Source organism: Pantherophis guttatus, chromosome 1, assembly GCF_059756535.1.
Source record: "Pantherophis guttatus breed Tessera chromosome 1, ASM5975653v1, whole genome shotgun sequence".
Lineage (NCBI taxonomy): Eukaryota > Metazoa > Chordata > Lepidosauria > Squamata > Colubridae > Pantherophis > Pantherophis guttatus.
This window is the reverse complement of record NC_142063.1, coordinates 21,196,814-21,214,236: the sequence shown is the minus strand read 5'-3', so window position 1 is coordinate 21,214,236 and position 17,423 is coordinate 21,196,814. Positions and strand designations below refer to the sequence as shown.

Genomic DNA, 17,423 nt, shown 5'->3' with positions numbered 1-17,423 from the left:
TGAGTGGGAAGGTTGGGTTTATAAAAAAAAAAAAGAGATCCACGATTATGCTTCTTTCCGGGACGCACTACATTTCCCATGAAGCCCCGGAGGAAAGCCTCGTCTCATCCGGGGTTTTCCTTCCGTCTTTTCTCCCTTTCCCCTTCCGTAGCTCACGGGAGGGAGAGAGAGAGAGAGAGAGAGAGGGCGGGCGTTCCTTCCGGAGCGACGTCTATAGAAACCAATGGGGACTCCGTTTCCGCCCTCGGCGGCCCAATGGCCTCCTCGATGGGCGTCGCCGAGCAGGGGACCCAGAAGGAGGAGGAGGAGGAGGAGGAGGAGGACGACGATGAGAAGTTGGTGAGGAGGTGCCTGGTGGGGGAAAATGGTAGGTGGGCACTCCCAGCCCTGGATGTGGAAGCGGCCCCCTCCGCCGGCTTTGTGTCCCCTCCCCTTCAAGGGGGGAGGGGGGAGGAGGCAGGGCTCCCCAGGGGGAGGGGGGCGTGCCGGGTGGTGGGCTTCAACCGGGCGCAATGACTGCCAGGCGCTGGACAGAAGCGGGGTGATGCTGGGGCTGGGCCGGCCCGGGGCTCTAGGACGGGGAGGGAGGGCAGCGAGACACCCGGCCTGCGCTAACAAGGTTTTTCAGGGTGGAGGGCCTTTATGGGGGAGGGGGGGGGAGCGGTGCGGGATTTGGGGTGCGGGGCTGAAGGCTTGGCCGGGACCCCACCGTGGGGAAGGAGGCCTTAGAGGAGGATCCGTGGGAGCCCCGCTCTGCCTTGGTGACCTCCATCCGTAAATAGACGTTGAACTAAGAAGGCCCTTGGGGTGTGGATTAGGCAGGCAGGCAGGCGGGCATGGGACGTTTCTGGGGGTGGGGGGCTGGGGGGGGTTGCCAGGAGGGTCTGGGGAACGAAAAGTGGGGAGATGGGGGTGGGGGGGGCTGAGGTTAATTTCAGCCTTGGATCAGGAAAGGTCCAGAGATCTTGCTTGGCTTGATAAGGCATTGCCCAGATAAGCCTTTTGAGGGGGGGGAAGTGTCTATGGGGAGGGGGAAGCTTGTCTCTAGGGTGGAGGTTTGGTACCCTCTGCTAGGGTACAGCACAGGTAGTCCTCAACCTTAACGATCTCAATGGAGTCCCAAATTTCTGTGGTTAAGCAAAGACAGTGAGTTTTGCGACCTTTTGCGACCCTTTCGTTGTTAAGCGAACCGCTGCCGTTGTTTAAGTGGGTCGTGCGGGTGATTACCTGAAATCTGGTTTTCCCGTTGGTGACTTTGCGTGTCAGAAGGATCCGAAATGATCCCCCCCAGGAACACTGCAAACGGTCATAAAAATGTGAGTCGGTTTGCCAATTGTCCTGAATTTGGATTCATGGGATGCTGCAACGGTGGTAAGTTTGAAAAAAAACTGGTCATAAGTCGCTTTTTTCAGTGCCGTTGTAACTTTGAATGATCACTAAATGAATTGTTGTAAATCGAGGACTACCTGTACTTAATTCAGACCCCAAATTTGGGGTGGGGGGAGGGCGTTTAGGTCATGGCATCCAACCTTGCTCAGTTCAGGAGCATCTCAGTCTATTGGCTGTCTAGACTCTATTCAAACAATGTAGGGTACATTATTCAGTTAGGAGGGCTCTTTTTGAGCCTCAGGTTTTAAGACTATGACACAGGTTTCTGGTCCTGGCTTTGATAACTGTTCCATGTGTATCCCTTTCCCTATGACTGTTCTTAGGGTGGAGAGAGGTTGGGTCACCATGAAGGAACTGTTCATGCAAGTGAAAGAGTTACCTATGAAACAGGTGGCTTGTTTGTCCTATGTAGTCAGATTTATTTACGGAGTGTTGTACAGGTCAAAAAAATCAGATGGTGAAGGGTAACTGCTAAAGGATGAACTTCCTTTTTTCAAAGGGAAATACCCACTGCTGGCTGCTAAAAAAATACGGTGTGGCCCATCTGGGATCTGAGGGGCATTATTTAGATCCTGAGATCTAGTCTACTTGCCTGTGATTGGAATTTCTTTTTTCTAGGCTGACTTTCTGAAAGGATTGCCAGTCTATAACAAAAGCAACTTCAGCCGATTCCATGCAGATTCTGTATGCAAAGCATCGGTAAGTATCTATGTCCTTTTGGTTGTAAATTCATGAGAATGGCATTCAGAGTTGGCCAAAAGTTTTACGGCAGTAAAGGGTCCCTAGCTTAATCCCCCCCTCTTTCTTTTCCTTGCAAAAAGCAAACATTTATTCCAAAATTAGACCGTTTTCTTAGGGGGCTGAAGATTTCTTGCAGATCAAGGATTATTTATATATTTAATTGATTAATATGGCTAGCTTGCAATAGTGAGTGAGTGGCCAACATAGGGTAAAAAAACTCAATACAAATAAACAAGATAATAAAAAACAGATAATGGCAATTGAGGACAACACAAATGGTCAATAAATGCGCATCAGTCTCAGAGGCTTAATTATCCATGCTCATGTTTAAACCCTGCATTATTTTTCTTAATGTATTCTGGCTAATCCTCTTCTTGAATAGAGTTACTAGTAGATGCTGATAGCAGAAAAATCTATGAAAGATTTAATTTTGCAGATCAAATTCTATGTGTGTTACAGGAAAGTGAAGAAACGTGTATTAGTAGCTGGTTATCTTTTGTTCCTTTTTGTAAATAATTTTTTTAAAAAGCCTTTCCAAGGAGTAAACTGTCACAGCTGTAGTCTTTTTTATATTGGCTCCTTTTTCTTTCCGTGTGTTTATATAAATTAAATATATTTGTAAATTCTGAATCTATATCAGTCTCATATTTCAGTACATTAAAAAGGGAAAAAAACCCTCCCAAAACAAAATATAAGTAATTGATTACAGCTAGTCCTTGTTTAGCCGCTGCCTTGTTTAGCAGTTGTTCACAGTTACAGTAGAGATGAAAAAGTAATTTTGTGACCAAGCCTTGCATTTTTAGCCTTTGCAGGTCTATAGCAAATGAAAGCTGAGAAAACGTGCATGGTTGTGTTATTTAGCGACCACTTTGCTTAATGACCAAGTTGCTGATCCCAATTATGGTCACTAAATGAAGAGTACTTGTAATAGAAGTACTAAAGAATAGGCTAAATGGTGTTTCATAGGGAATGTGATGGCTTAGTGGTTAAAGATGGAAAACATGACAGCCTGGGTTCGAGACCCAAACACCATGGGGATAGAGTGAACACCCGTTACTTGCCCCAGCTCCTGCCCACCTAGCAGTTGGAAAGCATGCAAATGCAAGTAGATAAATAGGTACCACTTCGGTGGGAAGGTAACAATTTTCTGTGTAGTGCGTATAGTCACACTGGCCACATGACCACGGAAATGTCTTCAGACAACATTGGCTCCCCCTGCTAAGAAACGGAGATACACACTGCCCCCTAGAGTCAGAAATGACTGAAAAGAGGAAACCTTTACCTGAAGAGTGTTTCATACCTCTAAGAAATAGGTGAATGGAAGTAGAACTTTTGATGGAGTTGATCAAAGGTAAAATCAGGGGAATAGCAGAAGAAAACTACTTGACACAGACTAAAATCTTAAATTTCTATCAATCTGGAATTTTCCATCCAGGTACAATGGGTCAGAACGTTTTCCAGTAGAAAGATACTGTTAACTATTTTAAGCAATTTGTCACTGTCAAACAATCTGCTTTAGACGTTAAAAAAAGAAAAATGTGAGAAAGAAAAGAAAGAAAATAAGGTAGTCCCTAATGTACGACTACCTTAGCAAATTTCCGTTGCTAAGCAAGACATTTGTTAAGTGAGTTTTGCCCCATGTTACCACTTTTCTTGACACGGTTAAGTGAAACACTGCAGTCGTTAAGTTAGTTACACGATGATGAAGTGAACCAGAACTCTTACATGACTTCTGGAGGCTTTGAAAGCCACAAGAGAGCTCAGCCTCTTCTTGTGCAGCCTTCGAAAATCGCTTAAGAATGGGGCCTGCTTTTGAGAATAGTTGTCGGGTATTTAGTGCATTTTGACGTGTCACCCAAAACATTGTGGCAGTGTCACTTTTGATACATATGTCATAAGAAGCAGAGTCTGTTTAACTTCCATAGTTATCCAATGCTGTTGAGAGACTGATGGTGTTGAAGGTATTGGATTAGAAACAGAAAGAACTCAGATTTTTGTTCATTCTTAGTAATGGAAGCCCACTAAGTAACTGAGCCAGTCATTTTCTTAACCTAGTCCGCTGTACAGAGTTATTGTAGGGATGGGAGAACAGAGTGGTATATATTTTGTCTTGCTCTCCTGTATGAGAAGTGGGATATACACCTTATAAATGCATTAAATGGTCAGCTTGTATTTATTCGGGAGCGAAGGCATACCTTTCTGAATCTAACAGGGACCTGACAGATTCTGCATTCTTTGGAGAATTCCAGCAAATAATAAGCAATAAATCAGCTTCCATTAGGACATGATGTCTAATGAACTGTTTGGAAAGTTATCTTTTTCTTATTTTGTAAGAAATATTCAATTACAACTGCAGTTTGAATGTTTAACAATATGGGGACTGAACTGCCTCTTAACACACAGCATAACTCTTTATTTTTTTTAAAAAAAATTATTTACAGAACAGAAGACCTTCAGTTTATCTTCCGACAAGGGAATATCCATCAGAACAGAGTAAGTCCCTGCCTGCTTTTGTTATTCCTGCCTACCATCCATGGAAAGTTGTTACTGTATATGTACAAAGGCAATTTGTGTATTTTATATTTCTCAGCAGTTAAAAATGTAAATGATTTGTGGTGTACCTTTTTATATGGAGACAGACCAAATCAGTTTTTAATGTAGAACTGTCCTGGAAGAGTAGATTCTTCCTTCAAACTCATAGTTAGGGTGAAACAGAGATAGTTCATTAGTCTATTATTTAGCACTATGAGATAGATTTGGATTGCATTTGGAAGCTTATTTTACTATTTCTTTGCTAGAATTACTATTATGATTTTTTAATGAATTTGGATATCATAAGGCTAAATATGCGCAATGGAAAAACTTTCAATTGTGGCTGTAAAAGACCGAAAATGCATAAAATAGGGAGTTGACACCAGGATGGAACTCCAGAATGTAAGCAAAATCAGCCTGCAATACAGGATTATAGCTATGCCACTAGTCCTCCCAGGCCCTCTGGAGGCTGGGTAGATCAGTCCACCATTGATTCCCCGAAGTTGGTCAGCTACGTTAAGCCTCCTGGAGGTTAATCATTCCTGTTCCCACTGCTTTTGTTTGTCCTTGATCATTCTGTTTTTCTGTTTAAGTAAGGAAATATCTCTGAAATGATGACCCAACTGGTCACGGGTTGTTTAGTCTTCATATAAATTAATCCAGAGTTTTCTGGTTACGTCACTTAGGCTGGGGTATGTCGAAGGACTGCAGCGAGAGGATCCTATCAAAAAATGGGTGCCCTATAGGTTTTAAAATATTACATTGTATTTTAGAATGCAGAAATCAGTTGATTTTTATTTAACAGTGTGACTCAACATGGGGGCTGGATGCAGCTCTTGGGCTAGTGTAGATGTTAAATAACGTGATGAGTAAGATGGACCTTAGGGGTCCTGCAGCCTATTTGTCATGAAATTAAGTCTTGCATGATTATGTTTTATTGATCTTTGTGATTTATTTTTTAAAAACCAACATCCTCTTACTCAGTTTTCTAATCCTACCCTCCTTCCCCGAGCTGCTCCAGCAAAATATTCTTTCATTGGTGGTATTGAAAGTTGCCAAAATATCAAGATGGATGTCCAGCATGACTAACTTCCTCACAGCAAAAAAAAAATAAAAATCACCAGATTGGGCGTGGCCATTTTAGCCATCCACATCAAGTCCAGTACTGTAATTCAAATTAAAGCAAAACAAATGGTTGCTGAGCCTAAGAGAAACTAAGCAGTACTGTTAATAATTGGTTTAGTTGGTAAACTCTTATTTGTAGACTTCCTTGTTTTTCCCCTTGAGGTGATAGAAAACAGATCCGTTCTGTTTGACACCTTCTGATTTACTTATTGCATTTCTTTCCGAAGGTGAAACACAACAATTTCCTTCAATCTCTTTTCGTGAAACTTAATTTCCAATCCTCTGATCATCCTTGTAAACCTTTTTTGATCCAGTTTGTCTGGATTAGGGATGTGCAGGAAAAGAAATGAAAAAAAAAAAATCTTTTGCTTCAAATCTGCACGTTCGATCCCACTACAGAAATTCTGCTGAAGCATTTAGGATCAACTTTAATTATCCAAAATAAAACCTGCAGGCATTTTGAAATGATTTTACGGGATGAGCACAGCTGGGTTGGTGTGCCCCATTTGTTTTACCAAGATTGGAGACCCCTGGTCTAGTGGTTAGTGCACCAAGCTAGAAACCGAGAGATTCTGAGTTCTAGTTTCGCCTTAGGCACAAACCAGCTGGATGACTTTGGTCCAGTCGCCTCTCTCAGCCCAAAGAAGCAGACAATGGCAAACCTCTTCTGAAACCATCCAAGAAAACTTAAGGGCCTTATCTAGGTGGTCACCAGGAGTCAAGACTGATTCATACATACAGACCCAAAAGCTTGCTGGTGTTTTTCCTTCCCTCCCTCTTATGCCCAAGAGAGAGAGAGTGTGACCCAATCTTGAATTTCTTTCTCACCTCTGCTGTCTTTTCGAGTAAGCTTATATTTTTCTAATTATCTGCCATGTACTTTCTTCAAGACTATCTCTGTTTGGCTCCACAAAGGCTTTATTTGGATAAGAGAATGGCCTGGACATTTCCACAAGCAGGGTGGATTTGATTTAAATCAAGTCTATTTCAATCACAATTTAAACCATGATGTAAATCACTAGTAAAAAGGCTTGATTTAAGTCAACTCGATTTAAATCATAATTTTTTAAAAGCAACTGTCATCTCTCTCCCACAGCTACTCCTTCTCTGACCTGCTGTTGACTCACTGACAGCCCCAATATTACAGAATATACAGCCTCATGCTACATAACTAAGCTCCATTTCATGCTGAATAAACTAAATTATCTTAAACAGAAAATGATCTTTAGATAGATTTTTACTCCAAAAGCACTTTATTAAAATAAATTCTATAAAAATAAAAATAATCGGATTTAAATTTTTTAAAAATCTGATTTTTTTTTTAAAAAAAAAATTAAATCAATTTTTTATCCACTCTGTCCACCAGCCATGCAGCAAATGCAATATGAGAATCATAGTATTTTCTTATCCTCAAAGTGCCTCATAAACCTTGGCCAGCTTCCAGTTCCAATTTAACTGTGAAGGCCTATTTTTCAAGCTCTGCCGGGCAATCGCTTTGTGCCGTAGAGGCAGAAAGGACTGTTTTGAAGCCATCATCATAAATGTGACATTGCACGTCTTGGGTTGTATTTGGAGTGAGCATTATGCCGTCTCTACTACTATTAACTGTTCTCCTGCCCTGTTTTGAAACTTATTCTTGAGTAAATCAGAGAGCCGGCTGCATCTACAACACAGAAGAGGACTCTTGGAAATAGCATAATACAGAATACTATAGGACTTGGCACAAGTGGTATAAGTGGTTGGAGGGAAGGAAAAATGAAGAAGAAAATTAGGGGGGAAAGATAAAAATGTTAAAAAAGACAGAAAGGATATGTTAAAGTATAAAAAATAGGAAATAGATATGAATGAGAGAAATATATTGTATATATAGTAATTAAAATGTCGGGGACAAGTAGTAAATCGGAATAATATAAAGAGAAAGAAGGGGAAATTGTGAATAACAAAGAAGATCACCCTGCAATAGCTGTAAAGAGAGTGCGTTTATAAATGTATGTCTTGTATTGTTATATTGCCGTGATGGCGAACCTATGGCATGCGTGCCACCGGTGGCACACAAAGCCATATCGGTGGGCACGCGAGCATAGCCCTAGCTCAATTCCGACGTGTGCATCTGATTTTCGTGCTTTCCGGGCCCACCAGAAGTAGGCAAATGGGCCATTTCCAGCCTCTGGGGGGGGTGGGGAAGGCCCGTTTTTGCCCTCCTCAGGCTCCTAGAAAGCCACTGGAGCCCGGGGAGGGCAAAACCCGGGGCTTCGGGTCCCACCGGAAGTCAGCAAACAGGCTGTTTCCGACCTCTGGAGGGCCTCCGGGGGGCATGGGGAAGGCTGTTGTCGCCCTCCCCAGGCTCCAAGAAAGCCTCTGGAGCCTGAGAAGGGCGAAAAATGGGCCTACTGGGCCTACCGTGCTATCGCGTGCCAAAAGTGGGGGGAGTGTAGGGGGGGCACTTTGAATTATGGGTATGGGCACACTCGCACATGACACCCCCCCGCCCTCCCCCCGCTTTTGGCACACGACGGCAAAAAGTTTAGCCATCACTGTTATATTGTGTTATAAAAATAATTAAATTAAAAAAAAAAAGGAAATAGCATCCCATCGTATCTTCCTAAGAGCTGGGCTCTGAGGGGGATACAGGTAGTCCTTGACTTACAACACGGCTCATTTAGTGACCGTTCAAAGTTACAACATCACTGAAAAAAGTGACCTGTGGCCGTTTTTCACACGACCATTGCAGCATCCTCATGGTCACGTGATCAAAATTCAGACCCTTGGCAACCGACTCATATTTATGACAGTTGCGATGTCCCGGGGTCATGTGATCACCTTTTGTGACCTTTTGACAAGCAAAGTCAACGGGGAAACCAGTTTCACTTAACAAGCTTGTTTCTAATTTACCAACCACAGTGATTCATTTAACAACTGTAAAATGGGGCAAAACTCACCTAACAAATGCTTTCACTTAGCAACAGAACTTTGGGGTTCAATTGTGGTCATACATTTGAGGACTATCTGTACAAGGGGAGTGACAAAAGATAGGCAAAATACGTCACAGGTAGTCTTCAACTTATGACCTCAATTGGGACCAGAACTTCTATTGCTATGCAGGGCGGTTAAGTGAGTTGCACCTGATTTTACGATCTGCTTTGCCACACTTGTTACGTGAATCACTTGGTCATTATGTGAATCCAGCTTCCCCCCCCCCCCCATTGACTTTGCTTGTCAGAAGCCTGCTGGAAAGGCCGCAGGTGGTAACACCATGATTCTGACACACTGCAGCTGTTGTAAATACATGCCCGTTGCCAAGGGCCCCAAATTTTGATCATGTGACCATGGGGATGCTGCGATGGTCATAAGTGCCACTGTAATTTTGAATGGTCACTAAATGAGCAGTTGTAAGTCCTGTACAGTCAGAGCATTCCAATCTTGAAGTCATTTCAAATATATGTGATACAATCTCAGAATTAGGTTGGATTGGTCAGTTTTGTGGTTGGACCACTTCTGATATATTTGGATTGGTAAAATATATACAGTATATATATATATATATCTCTTTCTGGACCAAATTGTGGCCAGCCAGATCGAGAAATTCTTGATGAAATTCTGATAGCAGGCTTTAGATAGCTGTCCTTAGAACTGGATGCCCTGAATTTAAGTTGGGATTACAATTCTTAGAATTCCTAGGCAGCCCAGAAAGGTTGCATTAGATCAGGGGTGTCAAACTGGTGGCCCACGAGCCGCATGCGTCACGCATAGGCCACACCTACCCCAGCTCCACGAAGGAAAAACACTGCGATATGTCACATGACGGCAACATGAGGCGGCGAGTTTGACGCCCATGCATTAGATTGTTCACAAGAAATGACCCAACAAGCTCTTTCTTGTGCCCAGCCCCAATCCATTGGGCAAAATGGCAAAGGGAGCAAAAAAATTCCTTCCCAGGCTCTGCAGAGCGGAGTGGGACAACTTGCCACAGCCAATTTGCTGCGGCCAACTCAGTTGCCTTGAATATCAAGCGATGGTGTCCACATCCTTGCCTGAATTGTTTTGAAATTTCCCCCTCCTCCCCACGTGTGAAGTGCAAATGCACAGGGTTATGGCATTATGATAGGCCAGATGTTGGGGACAAACAATAGGTAAGGTATTTATTGTATGCCTTTGTCTATGGGTTTCTTTCCTAGACATCTGGTTGATAAACAACCAATGGGATTAGAGAGAGGGAGCTTTGGTTTAAACCAGGAGATTTATATTTTGCCTATTTTTTTGTAAAACTCAAGGGAGGGTATGTAATGCTCCTTCCTTCCTTCCTTCCTTCCTTCCTTCCTTCCTTCCTTCCTTCCTTCCTTCCTTCCTTCCTTCTTTCCCTCGCTCCCCTCCCTCCCTCCCAAGAACCACCCTACAAGATGGGTTGGGCTGAGAGAATGACTAGCTCAGGGGTCAGCAACTTGCGGCTCTGGAGCCGCATGTGGCTATTTCACCCCTCTGCTGTGACTCCCTGTCACTCAAAATATGCATCACAACTGCCAATGTGCGACACCCGCCGCACGTGATTTATTGAACTTTTCAACCTCTGGTGGGCCAACCATGGATAAATCCAAGAAAAGTTTCAGAAGAAAACAGAACATTTAATTCAACTACATATGCTTATTTTGTGGCCGTTCAAGAAATAGCCGGGCACTGGAAGGGTTTTGTGGCTCCCGCTGTTTTCTTTTCTGTGGGAAACAGGTCCAAATGACTCTTTGAGTGTTTAAGGTTGCAGACCCCTGGACTAGGCCAAAATCACCCAAGCTGGCTTTCATGCTTAGGGGAAGACCAAACTCCTAGGTTCTAGGCCAAACCCTTAACCACTATAACAAGGATTAGATGATGATGATAATGATGATGATGATGATTTATGTGGATGGAAAAAATGCTGACTTTTTACATGCTGTAAAGCTATGAAAAGACAAAAGTCTACAAATATTTAATAGACAAAATACAAAAGAGGAGAAGGGCGGGAAGGGAAATATGAGAATTAGAGTAGAATTTGCATGCCCTGGCCTATCCTAAGAGATTCTAGTGGAGGGGGCTACTCTTCCTGATACAAGAGTGGCTTTATTACAGGGAGTCCAAAACCAGCTGGGAAGATTAGAAATGCTGATCATGTGTCCATAGGACACTGCAACCATCATACATGCATTGCCAGTTGTTAGGTGCCTAAATTTTGATCACATGACTGGGGGGATGCTGCAGTGATAGTTAGGAATAATAATAATAATAATAATAATAATAATAATAATAATAATAATAATAATAATAATAATAATTTTATTTCTATACCACCCTTCTCCCGAAGGACTCAGGGCGGTGTACAGCCAATTTAAAAACACAGGACACAACAATGATTAAAAATTAAAATAATTAAATAAATTTGGCCGATTTAAAACCCCAAAAATTAAAATACCCCAATTTAAAATTATTATGTTGATAGCCCTGCCTGGCGGAACAACAGGGTCTTCAGTGCGCAGTGAAACACCCGGAGGTCGGAGATCTTACGTATTTCCGGGGGCAGTTCATTCCACAGGGCTGGGGCTCCCACAGAGAAGGCCCTCCCCCTGGGTGTCGCCAGCCGACATAACTTGGCTGATGGCACCCTGAGGAGACCCTCTCTGTGGGAACGAACTGGTCGGTGGGAGGCTATTGGTGGCAGAAGACGGTCTCGAAGGTGTAAGGACTGATCGTTAATCACTTTTTTCATTAATCATTTTTTTCAGTGCTGTTGTAATATCAGTCACCAAACAAATGGTTCTAAGTTGAGGACTACCTGTATTTTCGTTATTTGGTCTTGAATAAGGCTAAAGGCTTCCTACTCCTGAGGGAACCAGTTGTTCTGTAGCCAGAATTGCACCTTTTTATTATTATTATTATTATTTATTAGATTTCTATACCGCCCTACTCCCGAAGGACTCAGGGCGGTGCACAGCCAAACAATAAAAACACATACAATACAAAATTTAAAAAATAGAATAAAATCAAATTAAATAATTTTGGCCCCGACAAATTTAAAACCCCAAACTTTTAAAACCAATTTAAAATTGAATATATAAATACTAAAAAATATTTAAAATTTTAAAAATCTTTTATAAAAGAGGGGGAAAATTAGGCCAGGCCGGCCTGGTGAAATAGTAAGGTCTTTAAGGCGCGGCGGAAGGTGCGCAGATCCGGGATCCTCCGTATCTCTGGGGGGAGCTCGTTCCAGATCGTTCCAACCTTCCCTGATTGTTTCGAGCTCCATAAGATCCTGCGGAAATAATTTTCTTCCTTTCTTTTGGCTGGAGAGATGATCTCCAGGGATTGAACCTGTGACTTTCCTCATGTGAAATGTGAGCTCTCCTGCTGAGTGACAGCTCTTCTCTGCGTTTGTTTAAACTCCAAGCAAACAACCTCTGTCTCCCATAATCCTGCAGTCAGCGAAGTCTAGAATCCTGCAATGCTTTCTTGTGGATTTGTTTCATTCTGTATTGATCCTTTTTTTCTTGTCTTTCTTCAACAGTAATTGTCACAGAAAAGACAAATATACTCTTGCGTTACCTACATCAGCAGTGGGACAAAAAGGTAGGTTTTTTTTGTGAAAATTGTTGTCAAGTGCCATTCTTAGTGTTTGTGCGTGTTAGAAACAGTATAGGGAGGCCAGCAGATTAAAAACAATTTATAGATCCACAACTCTAGTGGAATCTCACTTGGGATGGACAATAAGCGGCTTCTAGCCTACCATTTTTTGCTTGCTTGTTTGCACTGCCAGAAGTCTTACTGGAAGCAAAATTGGTATCTGATGTTTGCTTTGGGAGAGAATCCAGTTTCAAAAACCCTGAGAAAAGATTTGGGGGCTTGAAGTGAGAGGGAGTCAAGCCAGTGGTGAAATCAATTTTTTTTTACTGCTGGTTCTGTGGGTGCGGCTTGGTGTGGTGTGACTTGGTGGGCACAGGTGGCAGAGGAAGGATACTGCAAAGTCTCCATTCCCACCCCACTCTGGGGCCAGCCAGAGGTGGTATTTGCTGGTTCTTCGAACTACTCAAAATTTGCGCTACCAGTTCTCTGAATGCTCAAAATTTCTGCTACGGGTTCTCCAGAACCTCTCAGAACCTACTGGATTTCACCCGAGTCAAGCCAATCTAATTTTTCTTGTCTTTTTTTCCCCTCCTATTAGAATGCAGCGAAGAAAAGAGATCCTGAGCAAGTGGAAATAGAAGGTGAAAACTCTGCCCCACCTCGCAAAATTGCCCGGACAGACAGCCAAGATATGAATGAGGACACTTAAAATTCTCTCCAGTCTTCTGTGTTAAAATTTACAGGCGCTTCCTGTGTGGGTTTTATTTTTATTTTTTTTTCTGTGTGTCTTTCAGTGTGTACACAGGCACGCACATGTACATACACACTCACGCACACTTCCGTCAGCCCTCTGCCTTCCCCATCTCTTCCTCCTGTCCTCCATCGTGCAGCCTATACCATTTCTGACTTTGTAGAAGCCAACGTATTTATTTTTGGGATGGGGGAGGGAGGATTCTTTTTCCATTTTTAAAAATTATTTATGCGTGCGTTCTCTCTCGCTCTCATGTTCAGAGCAAATCAGAAAGTAATGATGTTTAATCTGTGATCAGTGCTTTTTTTTAAAAAAAATTCAACTTTTGTGGCTACCCCTTTTTTTTTTTTTTTTTTTGAGAAATGAGCTGCTCTCTGAAGAGGGAGCTCAGTTCATGCCGATGGCACCCCCTCCGCATTGTGTCCTCTGTTATTATCGAGAATTTCCATCTCACAATTACTGTACAACTACTGGTGTGTCATAACTTAGCATTGTTTCAATAACAGGAGAAACTCATGGAGGGGAGGGAAGGTTTATTTCTTACCCATCCTTCTCCAGGTGTGTTGCTACCTGCATACCATTTTCTGTTTTCCAGCAATGGTGGGGTGGGGGGGAGATCAGGTTGTTTGCGGTGGTCTCTCTTCAGCTGATGATCTCTGGCTGAGATTGTACCCATTTTGCTGGCAAATGTTGTGTTATCATGTTACTTTCTCTGGCCTGTCTCCTCCCCCTCCCACCCCGTGACCCTCTGGCTCCCCCTCACACCCCTGGGAAACTCATTAGCACATCGGTCGTAGATAGCAAGCGAAAACCTATTTGGGCTTGCCCGGCATCTCTTTTGCACCATTCTTTGGATGGACCAGTTCTGTGCAACTTTTCAAGTAGAATAAAGCGGGATATTTCTCACCACTTTTAACGAGTTCTTGTTTAAAAAAAAAAAAACCTTGTTGGAAACTCTAGGGCAAGGGCCAGCAACATCGCTCTCTAGAGCTGCCTGTAGTTCCGAGATCAGTTGCAAACCCCTCGTGCAAGAAATCGGATCCCTGGGAAGGGGTCAGTATCCTGTCTTCCAGCCTGCTGCTTGAAAGAGGTGTGTGTGCGTGTGTGTGTCTGTGTGAGTCAGAGAACGTGCGTCTGTCAGATGCTTGTGAAACATTTCAAGGTCAGAGCTTTGATTTTGAAATTGATGCTAAATCTGATTTGAGGTTGGAACACTCTTGGTAGGATTGGTACAGCGCAGAATACTCATTCTAAGGATGGAATATCTTTAAGGTCCAAACGTGTTAACCTTATAAATAATTCTGCACACTTCTAGTCCCCACTTTTTTTAAAAAAAGCTCTGGACCCAACCATCCATCCTGTTACATGGCCCACAGCGGTTTATCCAGAGGGAACATAGATCTGAAAGAAAGAAAGGTTGCTTACCCTGCTTTAATGCAGCGAAGTGCTTAATTCTGAGATGTTTTAACATTTTAAGCCAAGGTGACATGAGCTGCCTTATTCTAAGTAATTGTCGGGCTACAGTCCTCTCTTCTGATTGGCAGCCTCTCACTATGGCCGCCTGGCCTTAAGTCAGTTGAGAACCTAACAAATAAAGAAAACTATTTCTGATTTCTCAGGCAAATGAAATAGTGACTGGCTGTTTCTGTAACTGGTATGCTGGTTATAGAAGTGACACTCCACCAATATCCTTTGGCTGTTTCAATAAGCAAGCTGTGTGATCTCACCCTTGGTCTTTTTGCATCAATATCATGCCTGGACATCAAAGCAGATTGACTTAGTTTAGGGACAATTGTAATAATAATAATAATAAAAAAGGAGTGAAGGAATGTATGTATGTATGAAGAATGTGTGAATCAGGTGAATTGGACATAACGGCTTATTCACATAAACCAGAGGTGGGAAATTATGGCCTGTTTACGACTTGTGGACTTCAACTCCCAGAATTCCTAAGCCAGCCCTGGCTCAGGAATTCTGGGAATTGAAGTCCACAAGTCGTAAAAGGGCCATAGTTCCCCACCCTTGACATAAGCTGTCACAGGATGTGGATGTGGTTTGTCTCTGAGTTAGTGTGAGTCCTGTGGAATAACTTTTATTGAGGCAGCTTCCTGTCATGGGATAAGGTGTTGGGAAGCTGTGAGTTCTAGTCCCACCTTCGGCATGGAGCTGGGTGGCTTTGGGCCAGTCACTCCCAGATCAACCCACCTCACAGGGTTGTTGTGGGAAAATAGAAGGAAGGAGCATTATGCATGTTAGCCATCTTATAAGATAATAAAGGCAGGATTTAAAAAAATCAAATAAATTGCACTCAAGACTCCAACTCTGGTATATTTTAGCTCGATTTATAAATGCATCCTTTTTATGTTGCCCTTTCTCAACAGCTAAAACTCCCCAATTCTTTTAATAGATGTTTTTCACCTTTTTTTTTTTTGGTGATAGTTGTAATTGCTGCTAGGTTTATACAGTGAAAAGCAGTATCCAATTGTTTTCATTGCCAAGTAATAAACTAGTATCAACTTTAATACAGATTTTTTGGGTGTGTGTGTGTGTGGAAATCCCTAATGGGCCTCGTTCACACCGTGCACCAAGTCAGATGATGGTGCGTTTTGATGAATTCTGCAAACTGTATTGATGCATTTCAAATTATGCATGTGCAATACTTTGTAATCTAGGAAATATAATTTGGTTTAAGTGGATTCTGCCCCACTGGAGAATGTACTCTGTTTATTTCAAAATTATAAATGTAGAAGTAAAACTAATCTTTTTACTTAATTTGATTGGAATTTTGTATGTATAAGGACTTTATGTGGCCTGAAAACTCAAACGGTGCCTTTGTAGTAAACCATCAACACACTCAACTTCGTTTGTCAGCAACGGCAAAATATGACTGTGGAACTGGAACCATGGCCTGCCCAATTCACAGCTGTAAGATTACATAGTGCAAAACCAACAGGATCCTAGTTTCAAATTACAGAGTGTGAATATCAGATTTGGGATGGCAGGCAGCTCATGACTTCGCTTTCTCGCTTGGTTGTTTTGCATTAATTTCACCTTGTGAAATTCTTTTAGCTTCCATTTGGTAGAACAATCTATAAACCATAATATGAATGGTTTGGTTTTGACTCAACAAAATGCATGAACCAATTTGCTATAGCTGTGTAAATTAATGGAAGAAAAGAGGGGTCAACTAAACCCAGGTGTCTGTTAAATATGAATGGATTTTCTAGAAGATTTGTCTGTGTCGTTGCTAAAAGTCAATGCTGAGTTTGATAGAATATAATCAAAATGGTGAATAGATTTCTGTCTGTGGCTCCCAAGATCTGACAAATCTCTGATACCTAAAATAGGACTGCTGAATCAGGGCTGCAAACACAGATAACTAGTAGATTATAGCAAAAATTAGTGGCTGCCAAGAATTGTTGCAGTTGAGACCTAGAATCTGGCCATATTTTAACATAATGATCCATGGTGTTAACTCTAGAATTGTCCGTGTACATCTAAACTCCTTTCATAGAACCCATAAAACTCCATGGGTCACCGGACACTTTTTAGGAGACCCTTTAATTAAAGAAATGAGCAATAGGCTTGCTGCAAATTGCATTTGCGTGAAGGACTTACATCCCTCATGCCCACCATTTCGTGAGCAGGCACCCTCTTTCCCCAAAGAGATTTTGTGAGAACACGTACCATATTCTCAAAGTTCAAAATGTATCCTAAAAAAAATCCCTTGCTTAGCCCAAGAGACGAAGCCAGAATGCTTTTAGCTGGATCAGGGTCACCAAAGGCTATTTTAAGCAGTTGCAAAGTGTAACTCCAGCAACACGGAATTAACACACGGTTATATTTCTAAAAGAGCCAGTTTGGTGCAGAGGCTAAGGACTCTAGGCTAAAAAAATGGGAGACTTGTTGTGCCACCTTAAGCACAAAGCAAACTGGGTTATCTTGGGGCCCATCACTCAGCCCTAAAAAGGAGGCAATGGCAAATCACTTCTGAAAAACCTCGCCAAGAAAACTGCAAGGACTACTCCAGGCAGATGTATATATACACATTTGATTCACATGTACTGTATACACATTCTAATATTCTCTGCACACACATAATCCAATTAAATTTCAGGAAACTTATTTTTAAAGCCTCCTTGAAGCCTTACTATTGCCTTAAAAAGTAGAATTAATAATAAAGTAGAATAGCACTAGGTGGTAATGTGGCTCGAATTTGGCACAGCATTTTCTGTGGACCAGTCAAAAGTCAGTGGCCCTTGTAAAGTCACAATTTATATAATATTCAATATATAGGGATATG

General features: G+C 42.2%; 1 protein-coding gene across 2 annotated transcripts; it reads left to right on the top strand.

Moving 5' to 3' along the window:
- Nucleotides 1-240: 240 nt before the first annotated feature.
- DDA1 (DET1 and DDB1 associated 1) lies at nucleotides 241-15,892 on the top strand. 2 transcript variants are annotated; one of them, XM_034437644.3, is made up of 5 exons: nucleotides 241-367; nucleotides 2,008-2,088; nucleotides 4,572-4,623; nucleotides 12,314-12,375; nucleotides 12,968-15,892. In XM_034437644.3, exons 1-5 carry the CDS (start codon nucleotides 365-367, stop codon nucleotides 13,076-13,078), a joined length of 309 nt encoding a protein of 102 aa, XP_034293535.1. In that variant the 5' UTR covers nucleotides 241-364; the 3' UTR covers nucleotides 13,079-15,892. The 2 variants fall into 2 exon arrangements, with proteins under 2 accessions (XP_034293535.1, XP_060550310.1); XM_060694327.2 differs by lacking the exon at nucleotides 241-367 and adding an exon at nucleotides 484-619.
- The last annotated feature ends 1,531 nt before the right edge of the window (nucleotides 15,893-17,423 follow it).

Excerpts from the sequence above, each read along its gene's own strand:
- DDA1 (XM_060694327.2), top strand. The coding sequence starts at position 545 with ATGCTGGGGCTGGGCCGGCCCGGGGCTCTAGGACGGGGAGGGAGGGCA. Across the intron at positions 4,624-12,313 it reads GGAATATCCATCAGAACAGA|TAATTGTCACAGAAAAGACA; the intron begins GTAAGTCCCTGC and ends TTTCTTCAACAG. Across the intron at positions 12,376-12,967 it reads ATCAGCAGTGGGACAAAAAG|AATGCAGCGAAGAAAAGAGA; the intron begins GTAGGTTTTTTT and ends CCCTCCTATTAG.